This window comes from Cephus cinctus, unplaced genomic scaffold (assembly GCF_000341935.2).
Source record: "Cephus cinctus unplaced genomic scaffold, Ccin1 Ccin1_scaffold0409, whole genome shotgun sequence".
Taxonomy (NCBI): domain Eukaryota; kingdom Metazoa; phylum Arthropoda; class Insecta; order Hymenoptera; family Cephidae; genus Cephus; species Cephus cinctus.
This window is the reverse complement of record NW_014333092.1, coordinates 46,385-63,366: the sequence shown is the minus strand read 5'-3', so window position 1 is coordinate 63,366 and position 16,982 is coordinate 46,385. Positions and strand designations below refer to the sequence as shown.

Here is a 16,982-nt window from a genome sequence, read left to right as displayed (position 1 = left end):
TTCGACCCAACGATTCCATAGGTCGCTTGTTGGGCTTCACTCAACGCGTTCTGAAGGCTAATAAATTACACACGTCCGACGTACCGGTCGCCATTCTCAAGGTGAACGCCCTACGAGTCGAATGCAACGTTACGCGGGCGCTTACATCAACGAACGTAAAGTGCACACCATACACGAATTCTTTCCGATCGTGCCACCCGGATACAAGATCATAGAGGTGCCATCACACGTCATTTATCTACCGATCGCTACCAAGACGATAGATCACCTGCAGCTGCGAATAGTCGATCAAGACGGGGATCTGGTGAATTTTCAAGGAGAAGTCATAACGATCAGGCTGCACGTCAGATCCATGCGATAATGGGTATCGTCTATAATAGAAAAATCGTCAATGATTATAATAGTAGGCCGATATGCCAAAGGGGGATCAGTCGTCAACCGCTTCTCAAGGCGCTAACACGTCGAAACGTCTTGTTTCTGGAAAATCTAGGATTCAAGGTCGCGAGAGGAAAGTAAAGCGTTTGTTCTGTTGCATACTTTTCGTCTGTCGCATACCATGGAGGAAGAAACGCTGAACATTCAGACACCGATCGTCTTCGATGAATCTATAACACACTATGAAACGCATGCACATCAACCTTACGCCTCGTCAAAGTTCAACAACAGCGACGAGGTTCGAATCTCCGTTCAACATCAAGACCTATGCTTACTACCGAGCAAAAGTTCGCTGCACGTGTATGGAAAGCTGGTCAAGGAAGATGGGTCCACAGCGACTGCGAGCACGACTCTGGTAAACAATGCCATTTGCCATCTCTTCGAGGAGATTCGCTACGAAATGAATGCTATAGAGATCGATCGAAACAAGAACGTCGGTCTCACGAGTCTCATGAAGGGATATGTTCCCCTGAATCCCGGCCAACGATCCTTGATGGAGAACGCCGGTTGGCTCGACGTCAGAGAACGGGAGAAGTTGACCAATGCGGATGGTTACTTCGACGTATCCATTCCGCTGAGTATGATACTGGGTTTCGCTGAAGATTATCGCAAGATCATCGTTAACGCTAAACACGAGTTGATTCTGACGAGAGCAAAGAGCGATGTCAATGCAATAGTGCAAACTGCTGCGAAAGAATGCAAGGTCGTAATTCATAAATTGGAATGGTTGATACCGTACGTAAAGATGTCGGATCGACGAAAGATACAACTGCTGAAATTCATCGAGAGAGATGCACCCATCTCCCTGAGTTTCCGTACCTGGGAGCTGTACGAGTACCCTCTACTCCCCACCACTTCGAAACACGTGTGAACCGTCAAGACGTCGACTCAGTTGGAGAAACCACGATACGTGATACTGGGTTTTCAGACGAGCAGAAAGAATAAGAAAAATAAGAACGCTAGTCACTTTGACCACTGCAACATCAGAGACGTTAAGCTCCTTTTGAATTCGCAATGTTATCCCTATGGAAATCTGAATCTTGACATTGATCATAATCAGTTTGCCCTGCTGTACGAGATGTATGTAAACTTGCAAGCTACAAGAATTGCAAGAAGAATGTTCTAGAAGGTTCTCGATCGTGCGTAATTCCTAGAATCGAGCGCCAAATTCCCGGAATGTGACGCAAAATTCCCGGAATCGAGCAAAAATTCTTGGAATAGAGGGTCCTGATGACGTCACTTTCAGAAATCGTAGAGCTCACGACGGCAACTTAGCACGAACACCCACCTTCGAAGGCTCTGGAGTGTCGGTATTATGTCGGTGCAGGGATCTATATCCAGAACCCCCAAACTTATACTACTGCAATATAATTGCGCAAAATTCAGACGACGGTTTAAACACCGTATAACGTTCATCTCAGTTTCATTATCAAATACGTTATTAAAGTTAAACAATCAAAATGAACGAGCGACATTATTGATAAAAATGTATATTAAGCCCATAAATATTATTAATATTTTGTCTACCTATTGATTTTACAATAGATACGCCCAAATCGCCAGTGAATGATTACGAAGTAAAATCAGCGCATACAAGAAAAGGAATTTTCATAGACACTATGAGAAAATACGGTCTAGAAATTAGAAGATGAAATTTTGGATTTTCGAAACACATTTAAATATTATGACCCTGAAAGTATAGAAGACAATGATATAGAATAAGATAATAGTTCGTTGCCTGGTCTAGATATATCTGCTTGTACAGAAGATAATAGTAGATGGCCCTCTCGCATAACTTTTTGAAGTAACTTCTTGCCCCTCATCCCCGAAGAACCTGCAAGAAGCTTATATGATTTCCTCCCGCACAGGTTCGTGAAGGTTTCAGACGGCAGGCTTCCACCGGAAACCCATCTGGCCTTAAACATTATATCGTAGAAGTCACATGACGAGATGGCAGCCTCCTCGTCCCACAGAGGAGCTTCTTCCAATCTCCCAACCCCTTAAAGACTAGTATATATATGTATTGTAACGTTCCACCCTTATACCCCTTTATCCTCTATCCTTTTTCCTTCATAATCATCCATTCTCGATAATGGATATGTCAAGAGCCCCACATAAAGAGTGCATAGCGCACTGTGAATGTGCATAACAGTATCTGAGAGAACTCCTCAAATCCTAGAATTCCTCAGTAATCCTATCGACCTCTCACAGCGACGCCGATAAAGGAAAGGGAACACAGGATTTTTAAATCTCTAATATTGCGTAATTCCCTTGAAACTAGTCACAGCGACAGTCATGAGGAAATAATATTAGAAATTATTACTTTTAATATTCCTAGAATCCGAAATACAGTTGATAGACTGAAATCAAAACAAACAAGTGTTCAAACGCTATAAGCCGGCACGCGCCGAATACAATAGAGATACCAGTAAGCCGGTACTTGAAGAAACCGCTAATCGAATTAGTCAAATCAAATAGTCAAATCCAATCATAAATCAAAATATTGAATCCAAAAAGCAACGTTAACACCTCGGGTGGATAAAAATCGTTATCCCCACTAGTTTTAATGGATGCCTATCGAGGATATAAGCATCGGCTTCCTCGATAAGAGACTCACTCGTGTCTGTCTAGACGAATCAACCAGACTCTTGTACACCACAAGACAACAAGAAGCAAGTAAAGATTCGGAAAGTACAAATTATCAAAAAGCTAGGAGAAAACCAATCCTCTATTCCAGAGTGAGCCAGTGAACAGTATTGTACTGCAAACTGTAGGAACTCATCCTCGGCAGTTCCTGGTCTTGGAAAGCATTGTGTTTCCACCCTGTATCAGGAAATCTGCCATCCTTGTAGATATTCTGCATCGAAAGCATTGTGCTGGAGCTGTCAGAAATCGACCACTGCACAACAACCACATTCCTTAAAAAGCTCAGCTCCCAATATCATTGTGATTAGTAGCTGTCTGAGCATCCTATAGCTCTTACCAGGCCTAAAGAATCATTGTGATACCCCTTAGTGTCAGGAAGGGCATCCCAATTCCCTCTGCATTCTCCTGCAGTGAAGTTAGTGTAATAGAAACTATCAGGACTGCAGATCAACTCTAAAAACAACCCACCTTAAAAAGACTCAGCTCTCAAATCATTGTGATTAGTAGCTGTCTGAGTCTAACCTATCCTTAAGATAAGGGATTCAGCGAACGGGGTTCATTGTGATCTGCTGTGGGTACTGAATCATTATCATCCTCATCAATAGCTGGCCCACGGTCATCTGACGTATTGTGCAATCTGCTGTATTGTGGTTCCAGCCACCTCTCTCCATTCCAAAAGGCTAATAGAGAAAATACGTAAACAAAAACACTTTTTGTCGCCTACGGTACGGCTAGCAAATTAGAGACAATTATAAAGTGTGGATGTGTGTGAGAGAGAAAAATAGAATATTAAGGATACCTAGTCTGTAATTTATAGGACAATATATAATCACTTTTGTTATTTTAAAGACTCCAGTGTCTTATTACTTCTGAAGACGCCTGCCCAGTGCACAAACCCTATAAGAAGTCTCGTGATTCCTAAGGCTCCAAAATCACTAAACGTCTCAGTATATTAAGGACTATTCTTTGCTTTACCGTCATAAACCCTAAAACTTCTAACATTTGGTTTATCGGCGTATATCTACTGAATTTTAGTATAGCTCTCATTGCTCGATTTTGTGCTTTTTGTAATAAGTCGATTTCTTTCGTGTTCATATATATTGCTAGCGTGTTACAGTACTCGAAGTGTGGTGCAATTATTGTCTTATATATTATTGCTCGTGTGTTGGGTGATAAATCCTTCCCTATCCTGTATAGGTAACCCGCTTTCTCTCCAGTTTTATATATTGGGACTTTTACATGTTCATCAAATTTCAGATAGCTATCAACTATTACGCCCAAGTACTTAAATGTAGTAACTTCTTCGATTTCTTGTCCGCTTATTTGGACTTTATTCCTTGAATCACTTATCACAGCTTGTATATCTCTTATGAATATATACTCAGTTTTTCTAATATTAATTATTAACTTGTTATGCGAGAACCGTCGACTTATCCTTTTCAGGTCATAATTCAGTTCTGCGGTTATGCCACTTTTTGATTTTTCTGATGTGTAGATTGCCATGTTGTCTGCAAAGAGCTTTATTTTGCTGTATTTTAGAATTCTTTCGATGTCGTTAATGAATACTATGAATAAAAACGGTCCTAATGCCGTTCCTTGCGGTACTCCGATCGTGATTGACTTTTTCTCCGATAGTGTGTTTCTGTACTTTACTCTCTGGTATCTTTCTACTAGGTAGTGCTTGAACCACTCAACCACTGCTCCTCCTATTCTATACGATTCCATCTTTTTAATCAATAAATTTCTGTCTACTGTCTCAAATGCTCGTGTCAGGTCAATAAAAACTACTCCAACTATTTTCCCGTCATCACATTTTCGTTTCCAGATCGAGATCACAAACTGCAGTGCAGTTTCACAAGAGTGATTACTTTTAAATCCCGATTGCATACTTATTAATATTTTATTATACTCAAAGTATTCTACCATTTGGTCGTTTGCCACCGTCTCCAATAGTTTCTCGTATACTGGTAACACGTTTATTGGTCTAAATTCTTCAGCGTTTATCGTATTCTTAATTTTGGGTATCGGAACAACTGTGGATACTTCCCATTGCTTGAGAATTTTCCCGATTTTCAACGATTCATTTATTAAGTTTACTATTTCTGTTTCTATTTCTTTAACTGCTTTTCTTAATATATTTGTATTTATACCATCTATATTATCAGATTTATTCGGCATTCTTTTCAAAGTTTTATGTAGTTCAGATAAGTCTGTTTCTCTAAAATTATCCATTTTGCAATTTGGTTCAGTGCTAAGTATAAAATTAGTCTCGTCATCCTCTAGTCTTATGTCATTTACAATCTCTACTACGCTGTCAATCAAATATTCGTTTAGCTTATTTGCTATCTCTTTTTCACTTATAATTTCCATTCCTCTGTATATTGTATAACAAATTAAGGGCGAGGAACAGCAGGAATTGAAAAACATGTGCGAGGGATATCTGTACTAAGAAAACCACGGCAAAGAGCTCCGTACAGGTGCACGAAAATGTACAGGAAATCTTAGGGACAGCAAAAATTGAAAATGATTAACGTCTGTTTTGCTGTCCCTCTTTGTAGATGTCGGTGTCTACGTCTTGCTTACGTTTCCCTGTACGTGTTACACTTTACGTTTCCTTTTACTTCTTGCCGTATGGTGTCATTGGAGTTTTTCTAAAGTCTCACGGAAGTGAAATTGCAGGTACAAAGTAGGAAATCGTGGGTTTATGTACTCGCACTATGATCTTTGATCGATTCGCTAATAATATGATTTCTCTGGGCTACTGATAGTTAAAATAACATTCCAATTCGCTTGACGCACTGTTTACGGGTTTTACGTCTGATCGAACTCATATCTTGAAACAGTTGAAAATCCCGCATTGCACATGAGACAACTGCACTAAGCTAAGGAGTTCGGCCAGTGTCAGCTACTATGTTACGCAGCATACGCTTGTCACATGTGCATCAGGCTTGTCATGATTTGATATGACACTTCTACTTGAGTGAATGTGCTCACAGAGTGAAACTCCCGCCAATTTCCCTCATATTACTTTTAGTGAGGCTAAATTCATGGCCCTAATGATAACAATAAGATAATGAACAAAGGAATCATACAACTCGTAGAAACCATACAAAAAATTACAGATTCATCGAATGAAACAAGTCATAAATCGTAGAATGATAAAATAAAACAAAACCATAAACTTGAAATCACATGTTAGATTTTATAAAATAAAGAATTTTTGAAATTTTGATTAATGGCTGTCGATCGGTACCGGACAGAGCTTCTTGACTGCTCGCTTGAAGGTTCCCGTCGCAGTCTTCACTATTGCCACCCTGATAACGTCGTCAGTACCAGGATGGGTATCCACGACTCGCCCAAAATTCCACGGAAGTGGTAGAGCGTGGTCTTCCTTTAGAAGCACGAGTGTTCCGATTTCGATATTTTCCCCTTTGGTCCACCATTTGCCTCGTCTCTGCAGTTGCTGCAACTACTCTTCGTGCCATCGTTTCCAAAAGTGTTGACGAACCTTTTGAAGGTGTTGCCATCGCGATAGTCTGTTGTCGGATGTGCCGAAGTAGTTATGTTCGGCAGGCAGTAGGAGTGTGTCCTCAATAAGCAAATGGGCAGGGGTCAATGCAGTCAAATCATTAGAATCACTAGATAGTGGAGTCTTCGGTTTACTTCGGAAGCACGGCAGAGAACCTTTCGTGCCTCTCTTCTACCACTTAGTGTATAGAACATAACAAGTTCTCCGGACCACAGTGGTTCAGCCGGATATGCTCTGTCTTGAGAATCATCTTCGTTATGTGGTGTCGAGATGGTAATATTATCGGATACTTCTGAGTTTCCGGAATATCAGCCTTCGACAATCATCCGCCAACCCGAAGAAGTCCTTCCCTATCAACGTATGGATTAAGAAAAGCGATATTGCTAGTCTTGACTACTGGTGCTACTTGCTCGATGAATTGAGGCTCTATTGCAAATGCTTCTTGTTGTGGCAGTCTTAAAATTGCTTTTTCTGCGTTTTCAAGTTTGTCAATCGAGAGCGGACCATTTTTCTTTCCACTTAACGCATTGGCTTTGAATTTGATAACGAAAGCTATCACTCGCTTGCAATTTGCCAAATGAGGAGAATTCCCGCAGCACTTCGAACTTCTCAGTCTTTGTGCTCATGAGAACGGCTGACGACTTCGTTTCTGTCATATCCACTTCAATTTCTATTCTTTTAGGCCATTCTTCAGGCCGGAGCCACTCAGGGCCATGTCACCAGAGGTCGTCTTGTTTCCATTGGTCAACTGCGATTCCTCTAGATAATAAATCCGCGAAATTCTGTTCAGAAGGCACGTGTAGCCAAATCACGTTTTGAGACAATTCCTGAATCTTCATGACTCTATTAGCCACGTATGTTTTTCTTATGTTCGGCGATGTTGATATCCAGCTGAGAACGATTGTGGAGTCGCTCCAAACGAAAATTTTGTGAATTTTGTCACCGAATGCTTGTCTCTGCTTTTTGATCCGATAAGATGTGATTGTTTATTGCCCTTCGAGTCTTCTGAAACTACATAGAGGCATGCTCCGTACCCTATTTTAGAGGCATCGCCGAAGCCCACAAAGTCGAAGATCTCCTTTGCATTTTGCGGATTTACATTCCTACTTATTCGAACGCCGTTAATTTTCGGCAAAGAGCTGTGGAATTTCTTCCATGTATTCTGAATCTCTGGAGCTTATCCCACCCACTTTTCAACTGCCACATCTTTTGCATGATGCATTAATTATTACAGGGCCCAATAGGCCTAACGGGTCGAATATCTGCACGATCTTAGAAAGTACGACTTGTTTGTTTATCTTCGAAGTCTCGTCAATTTTCACGCTGTGTTGCATCGTATCGGAGTTCGAATCAAAAAGTAGCCCAAGGGTTTTCAATGGACCCTCTTTTTCAATCGTTAGCAAACTGTCTGCTTCGCATCCTTTTGATATATTTTCGAGAATCCTTCGATCACTTCACGCCATTTTCTCAGTTGAAATTGACTCTTTTGTAGAAGCTCATCCAATTCAATTTGCAAATCTATCTTTTTTTCTATTGTTTTCTCACCAGTGATCACCCCATCCGTATAGAAATCTTCTCGCAGGACTTTAGCTGCACGTGAGAACTTAGTTTCTTCTACTGCCAATTGTCGCAAACATCTTATAGCAAGGTATGGTGCGGGAGCTGTACCGTAGGTCACCGTGTTAAGATGATACATTTGAATTGGTTGCGTTTCGTCTGTTCTCCATAGGATTCTTTGAAGGTGATTCTTGTCTGATGATGATTCGCCGAAACGTTGCAGCTATATCTGCCGTAATAACAAACTGGTGTGTTCTAAACCTCAGAATTATGTTAAACAGATCATTCTGCAAGTTCGGCCCGACCATTAACTTGTCGTTTAATGCTGTGCCAAGAGAGGTCTTCGCCGAAGCATGGAAAATGACTCTAAGCTTTGTCGTAATGCTATCTGGCCTTATGACTGGTTGATGTGGCAAAACGACTAAACCGTTTGGTTTCAAATGTCCGATTTCAATTTCAAATTCACCGTCCGATACGAGTGACATATGCTTTTTATTCTGGTAGTCCTCCATGAACTTAACATACTCCGTTTTGACTTCTGGATTGACCCTAAAACGTCTCTCGAGCGAGAACAGACGTCGAACCGCCTGCTTTTCTGGCTCACCCAAGAGAAGTTCTTCTTTTTTCGGCAAGGCTACTACAAATCTTCCAGTATTGTCTCTTCGTACAGTCTCCGAGAATTGCTGTTCACATTCTCGTTCATCTTTCGTCAGTCGTCGTTTCTTGCGAGGTTCTTTTTGATTCCAGAAACGCTCCAATTGCTCCTGTAACGCCGCATTTGTTACGAGTTCACAGAAGCGCTGGTTCTTCGGACTTCGATGAGCTCTCCACCGACGATCCATCCTAACAGCGTATTTTGCAACCTTGGAATACCCTTTGATTGTTGAATTGAATCTGAACACATTAATGTTCAAAATAGTCCAGCCCCGGCGAATAGATTTATCACAGCTGGTTCATGAAAGTTCGGATCGGCCAATTTTAATCTGTCTGGTAAACATATCAATTTTGCATTGATTTTCACCTGTGGTAAACGTTCTGTAATGCTCGGTAGCACCAAACACTCGATAAGTGTCTCGTATTCTGTGTGTATTGACCTTATCTTGACTGTGGTTGTGCGCACAATATTTGTCTGAGTTTTGTTAATACCGCTGATTAACTCGTTCTGTTTTTTTTACAATTGAGCATGAGCTTACGAACAACTTCTTCAGTTATAATATTCGACTGCGAGCCTGGATCTAAGAGCACTCGACAAGTGTGTCTATCTCCATTGACATCTTCGACCTCAACGCGAGCAGTCGATAGTATCATATGAGATGTTGACTTTTTTACGAAGCTTGCATTCAAAATAACGGTACCTTCGTTCAGTTGAACGTCGTTTCTTGAACAGTGTGTCACGATAGATTTCTTCGATGACTCGCTATTCGATTTTTCTTCTGTAGACTTATTTTCCAAATTCAAATGTAACAACGTGTTGTTTTTTTTCACAATGTTTGCAGTTTGATGATTTACAGCTGGCGGCAAAATGTCCTTTTCCCAGGCAGTTTGTGCATAACTTTTTCGATCTTGCTTCTTTTATTCTGTCCGATACTGACAGTTGTAAAAATTGTCGACATCTGAAAATCGAATGAGGTTCATTGCACATTGTGCAAGAGAATTGCGAAACTGATGATAAAGCTACTTTCTTTTCGTTCTTTTTCCCGCAGGAGGCTTCGTTGTATCGTGTTTGTTTTGTCCTTTATCTATCATTTCGAATACATGACCACGCTCATCTAGAAATGTCAGATATTCTTCCAGCGTCGGTCGGTTGTCCTCATTAGGAGATGTCTTTTCTTCCCAATCTTTCTGTGTATTAAAATCCATTTTATTCTTCAATATTCGTTATCGCTGGAAAGTCAAGCAGTTGATTCAAGTGCGTGTTGATTAAAAACTTTTTGTTTTCGTAATTTTTCTGCAGCAGTTCCCATGTGCTCTCGTAGTTAGCCGCAGTTGTTGACAGTCCTCCGATGACCTACAACGCCTTGCCACTCAACGAGCTGCGCAAGTACTGGAATTTTTGAATTGCTGAAATTGCTGTATTTTCACGTATCATTGATTTGAACGCATCTTTAAATACCAGCCACTGTTGATAATCGCCGTTGAATTGTGGCAATTGTAATACGGGAAGCTTGACGTCTATTCGTCGATCCCCGTGCTCACAATCCTTATTACCGTTATTCTGATTCTGATTGTCTTGTACTTGTGCTACAGCTTGAGCCTGTGCTCGAGACAAAGCTACGTCAATTGCTGTTTGAGCTTTTATTACTGCTGGGAAATAAATCTCTTCAAATGATGTGCGTTGCGCATCCGACTTCTCTTCGACCGCCTTTTGCGCTACTTCACCTTCCGCTGCTTGTATTTTGATTGCGTCTTGAACTTCTTCGAACGATTTCCAAAGATCTTCAATTTTTACGGATTTGACCTTAGCCGAATTTGAGCTGAACTTTGACAGTCGTTCACTTTTGTCGCAGTTGTTTCAATTTAGCCATTTTTTTACTCCTTTTTTCAAATCGGGTCTGGGAAAGGAATTTTAGAGGATACACTTATCTTTTGCTGCGACCGGTGTTGCTGCTACCAACGAGTATCTGTCTGCCGACCGTAAGATGATCTCTATCCTTTGCCCAATGCGATGATGTCAGCTGTGATGACTGCTGCCAATCAGTAAAGTCCCACGTTGGGCACCCAACTTATGTTTGGAATGATGTACACGGTTTGTTTTTGTTATTATTTAGGAGACTTTATTCACGTTACACCCTCCTTGGTGATATCTTGGTTTAACACTAGTTTTTCCCACGAGAGGCGCTCGACTCCCCGACATTCACATTAAACCTAAAAATGATACGTTGTACATCGAAATTACGTGCAACCGTGATATCGACTTTCGACCCAATGATTCTATAGGTCGCTTGTTGGGTTTCACTCAACGCGTTCTAGAAGCTAATAAATTACACACGTCAGACGTACCATTGGCCATTTTCAAGATGAACGCACTACGAGTGGAATGCAACGTCACGACGGGTGCTTACGTCAACGAACGTAAAGTGCTTATCATACACGAATTTTTTCCCGTCGTGACACCCGGTTACAAGATCATACAGGTGCTATCGCACGTCATTTATCTACCGATCGCTACCAAGATGATATATCATCTGCAGCTTCGAATTGTCGATCAAGACGGGGATCTGGTAAATTTTCAAGGAGAAGTGATAACGATCAGGCTGCACGTCAAATCCATGCTATAATGGATATCGTCTATGTTGAGGTTATATGTGAATAAATGAAGAGTGGTTTAAAGTATATGATAATAATGTATTTGATAATATAGAAAAAGAATTACAAAGACTTGTACAGATCCGCACACTAGCAGCGTTACTTGCCAACTAACCTTCTGACGTTCTGAAGCTAGGGTATACCCGTATTTACTCAACTGACCTGACAAATACAACATTACTTGAATACACGAGTTGAGACAAGTTAAGACAGGCATGAAACTTTCTACACAACTCTGCAAATTTATTATAGTTCCTTTTTCCAATCGGCATCGTAGGAGGAAAAATTTCGGTAGACATTGTAAACTGACCCATAGCTTCTTAATACAATAGAATAATAAAAGATGTCTCGACAGCAGATGTACAGTTTTCTAGAACAACTTCAACAGTCTACAATAGGAAAATTGACAGTGGTTATAATAGTAGACCGATATGCTAAAGAGGGATCAGTCGTCAACCACTTTTCAAGGCGCTAACACGTCGAAACGTCTTGTTTCCGAAAAATCTAGGATTCAAGGTCACAAGAGGAAAGTAAAGCGTTCGTTCTGTTGCATTGTTCTCGTCTACCGCGTACCATGGAGGAAGCAACGTTGAACATTTAGACACCGATCGTCTTCGAAAACACCGGTTGACTCAACGTTAAAGAATAGGAGAAATTGACAAATGCAGACAGTTACTTCTGCTGAGTCGGATACTGGGTTTCGGCAACGATTATCGCAAGATCGTCGTTAACGCTAAACACGAGTTGATTCTGACGAGAGCAAAGAGCGGTGTCAATGCAATAGTAAATACTGCTCTGGAAGAATGCAAAATCGTAATTCATAAGTTGATACCATATGTAAAGGTGTCATATCGGCAAAAAATACAACTGCTAAGTATTATCGAGAGGGATGCACCCATCTTCGTGAACTTTCGTATCTGGAAGCTGTACGAGTACGCACTACTCCCCACCACTTCGAAACACGTGACCTCCGGTGATGTTTCTTACAATCACGTTAAGAAAATTCTTCGAGTCATTCTGCAAGATGCCTCCAGGATCTATGTGAAAGGATTGGAGAAGAAGAGGTTGTTGGGAGCTTTCATAGAGTGATCGGAACATATCGCGGACCTAGGAGATCTGGAATGCTCTTCGTTGCAAAACCTACGCAAGAACTTACTCACCCGGTGTTCACACCATCATGCTCCCCATTTCCAACGTTCGGTGGAAAACGTTGAATTGTTAAGAAATTGGATGTTAGAGTGAAGAAGAGGAAGAATGTATTTTTTAAGACCGAATAAGGAGACAAAGATATAATAAGTTGTGTATTTATTCAACTCGCATACATACTTGTATAAATACGTATAAATGTTTACAAACATTAAAACTCAATCTGATTTTACTGTCCACCGAGGTAGCCCATGAGAAGTCAATCTTTGTCAGCAGCACGCACCATGTTTTGGAAAATATTTGTATCGTCTTTCAAAACTTTTGACTCCCCCGCTAGTAGAAATGTCGAGAAGCTATTTTCGATGTCAATGATTAGTTTCATTTCGTACAATATTTTGTTTAAATCTTTCGAATACAATTAATCTTGTATTCCTTTTGAACCTTTAGCTTGGCCAACTTTTTCATTGGAAGAAATGCGTCCAAACGACACACTTTATTTTCGAGAAGTCAATTTTTCTTAGTAGACCTTTAAACTTTTCACCAGATTATTAATGTCTCGCTTCGTTTCACTTCCCCGAAATGGAGCAGAATCACTTATTCATCACCGTTAATAATAATGCATTTGAAGGTTTGATGGACAATAATCGCTGCGCATCATCAAAGGGCCTTTTACACGAAGAATTTAAGGATTCCCTGGAATTGTTTCGCATCGATTCGAGCGATAAGACACCTACCCGAATTGCGTACTTTGAGCTCAAACTCTACATCTAAAAGTTACCGACGCCCATTCGGAAATGCACAAAGAGTCACTTATCTTATGCGAGTAATTCGATACCCTGAATAACAAGATCAAAACAGTGTGCGGCTACCGCCAGAAGTTTGCATGGGGGGTCAGGAGAGTCGTCGAAAGCTTCAGGACCGGGGCTGTCATACAAAACCTGCACGAACCTACACGGAGGCTTCCTGGAATCGAATAACTGACGAGAGCGGACAAATTTCCTAGAAACTATGCTGAATTCCGGAGGACTGGATCCTCGATGCGCAATTATGCGAGATAACGTTAGTAGTTATAGGCCACTCCTGGCTGTCACAACAAACCCCCACCACTATCTCCTATGGGTCATGGAGCGCACCGCGCTGTCCCCCTCCACACACCCGCGTGGCAGGCTCTCCCCACCCCCTCACTCATGTGGCGATTCCACAACATGTGGTCTTAAGGGGTCTCTACCGTAATTAGAATTTTCAAAAAATCGATTTCTTTTATTGCATTTTTCGAAAGTATACATATTTAAAAGTATCATACTAAAATTTTATAAAGATCCGAGGAGTCTAAAGGGCGTATTCAGAACTCGCTTTTAGTGCTAATAGCGCGCTTTTAAATTATTTGTTAGTGAGTTTATAGGTGATTGTATTCAGAACCGCTTTTATGGTCACTCTTAAGGTCACTAACAGCTAATAGCGCGCTATTAGCGAAAAAGCCTATTCAGAACCGCTTTTAAGCCTCTAACAGCGCGCTATTAGGCGCCATCTTGTGACTAACAACGACCTGTTCATAGATGTGAGCAGGGGCATGTTTAAAGTGACAGGTCGCTCAAATATAGCGCACCAGATGGAGGCTATCGCCGAGATAGATGAAGTCAGCGAAGCTAATGAAATGAAAGTAAGAAATCCGCAAGTTTTTCGAGAGAGACGTGATCCTTTTCATACGTGACGTCATCATTACGCATTTCGGCCGTGTTCAATGCTCAGAGGCTATCAGATTTGTGGGGAACTGCATCCTCCACAAAATTTTCCAAGCAAATTTTATTGATTTTGAAATCGAGCCCAGAAGGTTTTGAGAGAGCAAAACCTCCACCTGCATCACTCGCACGCTTGCGATAGCAAGAAATAGTCTTCTTTGCTGTGAGTTTCCTCTGCTATGCATCTCATATCTTTCCATTCCCTCTTAATTCCAGTCGCTGCCATTTTCTCTGTTAGTTTCATTCATTTGTCTCTTTTACTCTTTTGCAATCAAGCATTATTTGCTTTATTCTTTAGTATATCAGGATTGTCGCTTACGAATTGTATGACTAATGCTTTTTCTTCGAGGGTGAAATTCTCCTTTCGTTTCATGATGATCTACAACCGATTATTTATTTTTTTTCATTTTCATGTCATGCCTGTCTTATAATAGTTTTAACGTATTAATTGAATATTAATAGCTTGGTTTCAAGAAAGGGAATTCTTGAATTTCGAATTTCAAATATGGCTGCAGTTTTCACTAAATATGAAGTTCGCGCTTTCCGAATGCCACCAAAAACTCCCGGACACAATCGAATATGCCCGAGTCTTCCCGAATGATTCCGAACGCGATTGAAAGTACATGTTATAAGACGCTGCTCCCTGTTAGCGTACCTTTGGCTAAAAGCGGCTTGAAAGCGAGTTCTGAATACGGTCACTAACAACTCGGCGCAGTCACTTTTAACTAATAGTGACTCTGTTAGTGACCTTAAGAGCGAGTTCTGAATACGGGCTTAAGTGTACTTTTGAGCGACGTTCACTTAGCTATTTGAGCGCGCTAATATACGCACCGCTTGAAACGGTACTACCTACCTGCTTTTGTATACATGAGGAGCTGCTACCTTTTGTAAATATACTATCCGTACTACATTTTGGATGAAAATGAGCGCTATGAAGAAACTAAAGGCATAATGTATGGTGCAGGCATGGCTGATTAGACATAAGTAAGATGTTTTCACGATTTTTCGTTAAAGAAAACTTTAAACGCGTTTTCAAAATGACGTTTTTGGACGGCTTGTTGATAAAATCTCCGAAACTATTCAACCGACCCTTACCAAAATTTTACCACATGTTCTTTATGACTATAGCTATAGCGCATATCATATGAATTTTGAAATCTTTAGTGTAACTATTTTTTTTTTAAATGAAAAAAAACGTGCTCTTTTGTAGTTTTTGGAAAAATGGCCGTCATTTTGTCATGTTTCAAAAAATAAAAAATCGTATGATATGCGCTATAGCCATTTACCTACTGAATCTAAAACCATTTTTTTTGTTCAGATCATCCATTCCAGAGATTTTATCAACAGCGCACACCCATCTTTTTTTTTGGGCCTGTCTTCTCCCCCATTTTTTTGTACGAACACTGAGTAAAATGAATATAAAAATTTTTTTTGGTGTATTTTAAGAGTGTATTTTTTATGCCTAACACTTTTTATATCCATATTTATAATTTATACCGGTCAAAAAAATTCGTGAAAATAGCCTTTTTGTTTGCCCGTCTAATTAGGGTAGATCCCTCAAGGCTCAAAAATCCCCCAGTAGCAGAGGCGTTGCATGTCCCCACGGGCCTATCACGGTCGGTAATTATGCATTGACCACATTCTAACATTTTTGAATTATCGTAAGGAGATAAGTGTACCCAACGTAAGATAGAACACGATGTTTTGTAAGAAACATTATTATATTATAAAACTGTAGTGTGTGATACATTTTCGATTATTAGCGTATTGTTGACACGAATCGCTACCTGCTTTAAGACTTAAAAAACATGTCCCAGCTGATTGGTAAGGCCAGGTCCCTGATTTTGCTAGGCTCCCACGCCAGGTGTATAATACGCCAACCGTGCGAATTATGAACGACAAGGTGAAGACATTCTCGGAACAATTAAGTAATCAGGGTTCAGATCGCCTCTGAAGAATGGCGTTATCTCGGTGAAGTGAAAATCCCTGCAGGTGTCCGGCCGCGCCGTATAACAGCCGTTGTCGACGGTGACTGCGATGCGGAGATTAACATCGTACAGAGGAATACGCTTAGTGCTTTATTTCCACCCGCCCTGCCCTATTATTCAGAACATATGGGGAGATGGAGGTGTAAGAAGAAAAAAGAGAAATAGGTTTTTAAATAAAAATATATTATATACTGTAACGTAATTCTTTTCCTTGACCCGACACCGATAGCAAAACATACGAGAACGAACTATCTTCAAGAACAAACCTACGTTACCTTCGGCCGTCCACCCGTCGTTCGTGCATCCGCAAGCCAGGCGGGCGCCAACCAATTCTTTTTTCACCGGGAACTGACAAGCCGGTATAAACTGGAAGTTGGGGTAGAACAGGCCCAACTCCACCAAGAACGAGAGCTCTGACGGAACCTATCAGACGAGGCGGTAGCTTAACGGATCCTGTCGATCTTTGGGGTCGCGTAAAATCAGCAAACGCAACTGGATACACGAACGGGAGCGGATGGTTACGGAAATGCACGGCCGCTCAGGCTGCTAGGTTGGAGGTAGAGAGGGTCGGAATAAGAGTCCGGCAAATAGTGCGAGAGACAGAGAGCGACGAACCGAGAACGTATCAGAACGAAT

General features: G+C 40.9%; 1 protein-coding gene across 1 annotated transcript; it reads right to left on the bottom strand.

Annotated features, from left to right (window-relative positions):
- Positions 1-8,292: 8,292 nt before the first annotated feature.
- LOC107267560 lies at positions 8,293-9,009 on the bottom strand. The gene has a single exon (XM_015739444.1). The coding sequence runs from the start codon at positions 9,007-9,009 to the stop codon at positions 8,293-8,295; it is 717 nt and encodes a 238-aa protein (XP_015594930.1).
- Positions 9,010-16,982: the final 7,973 nt, after the last annotated feature.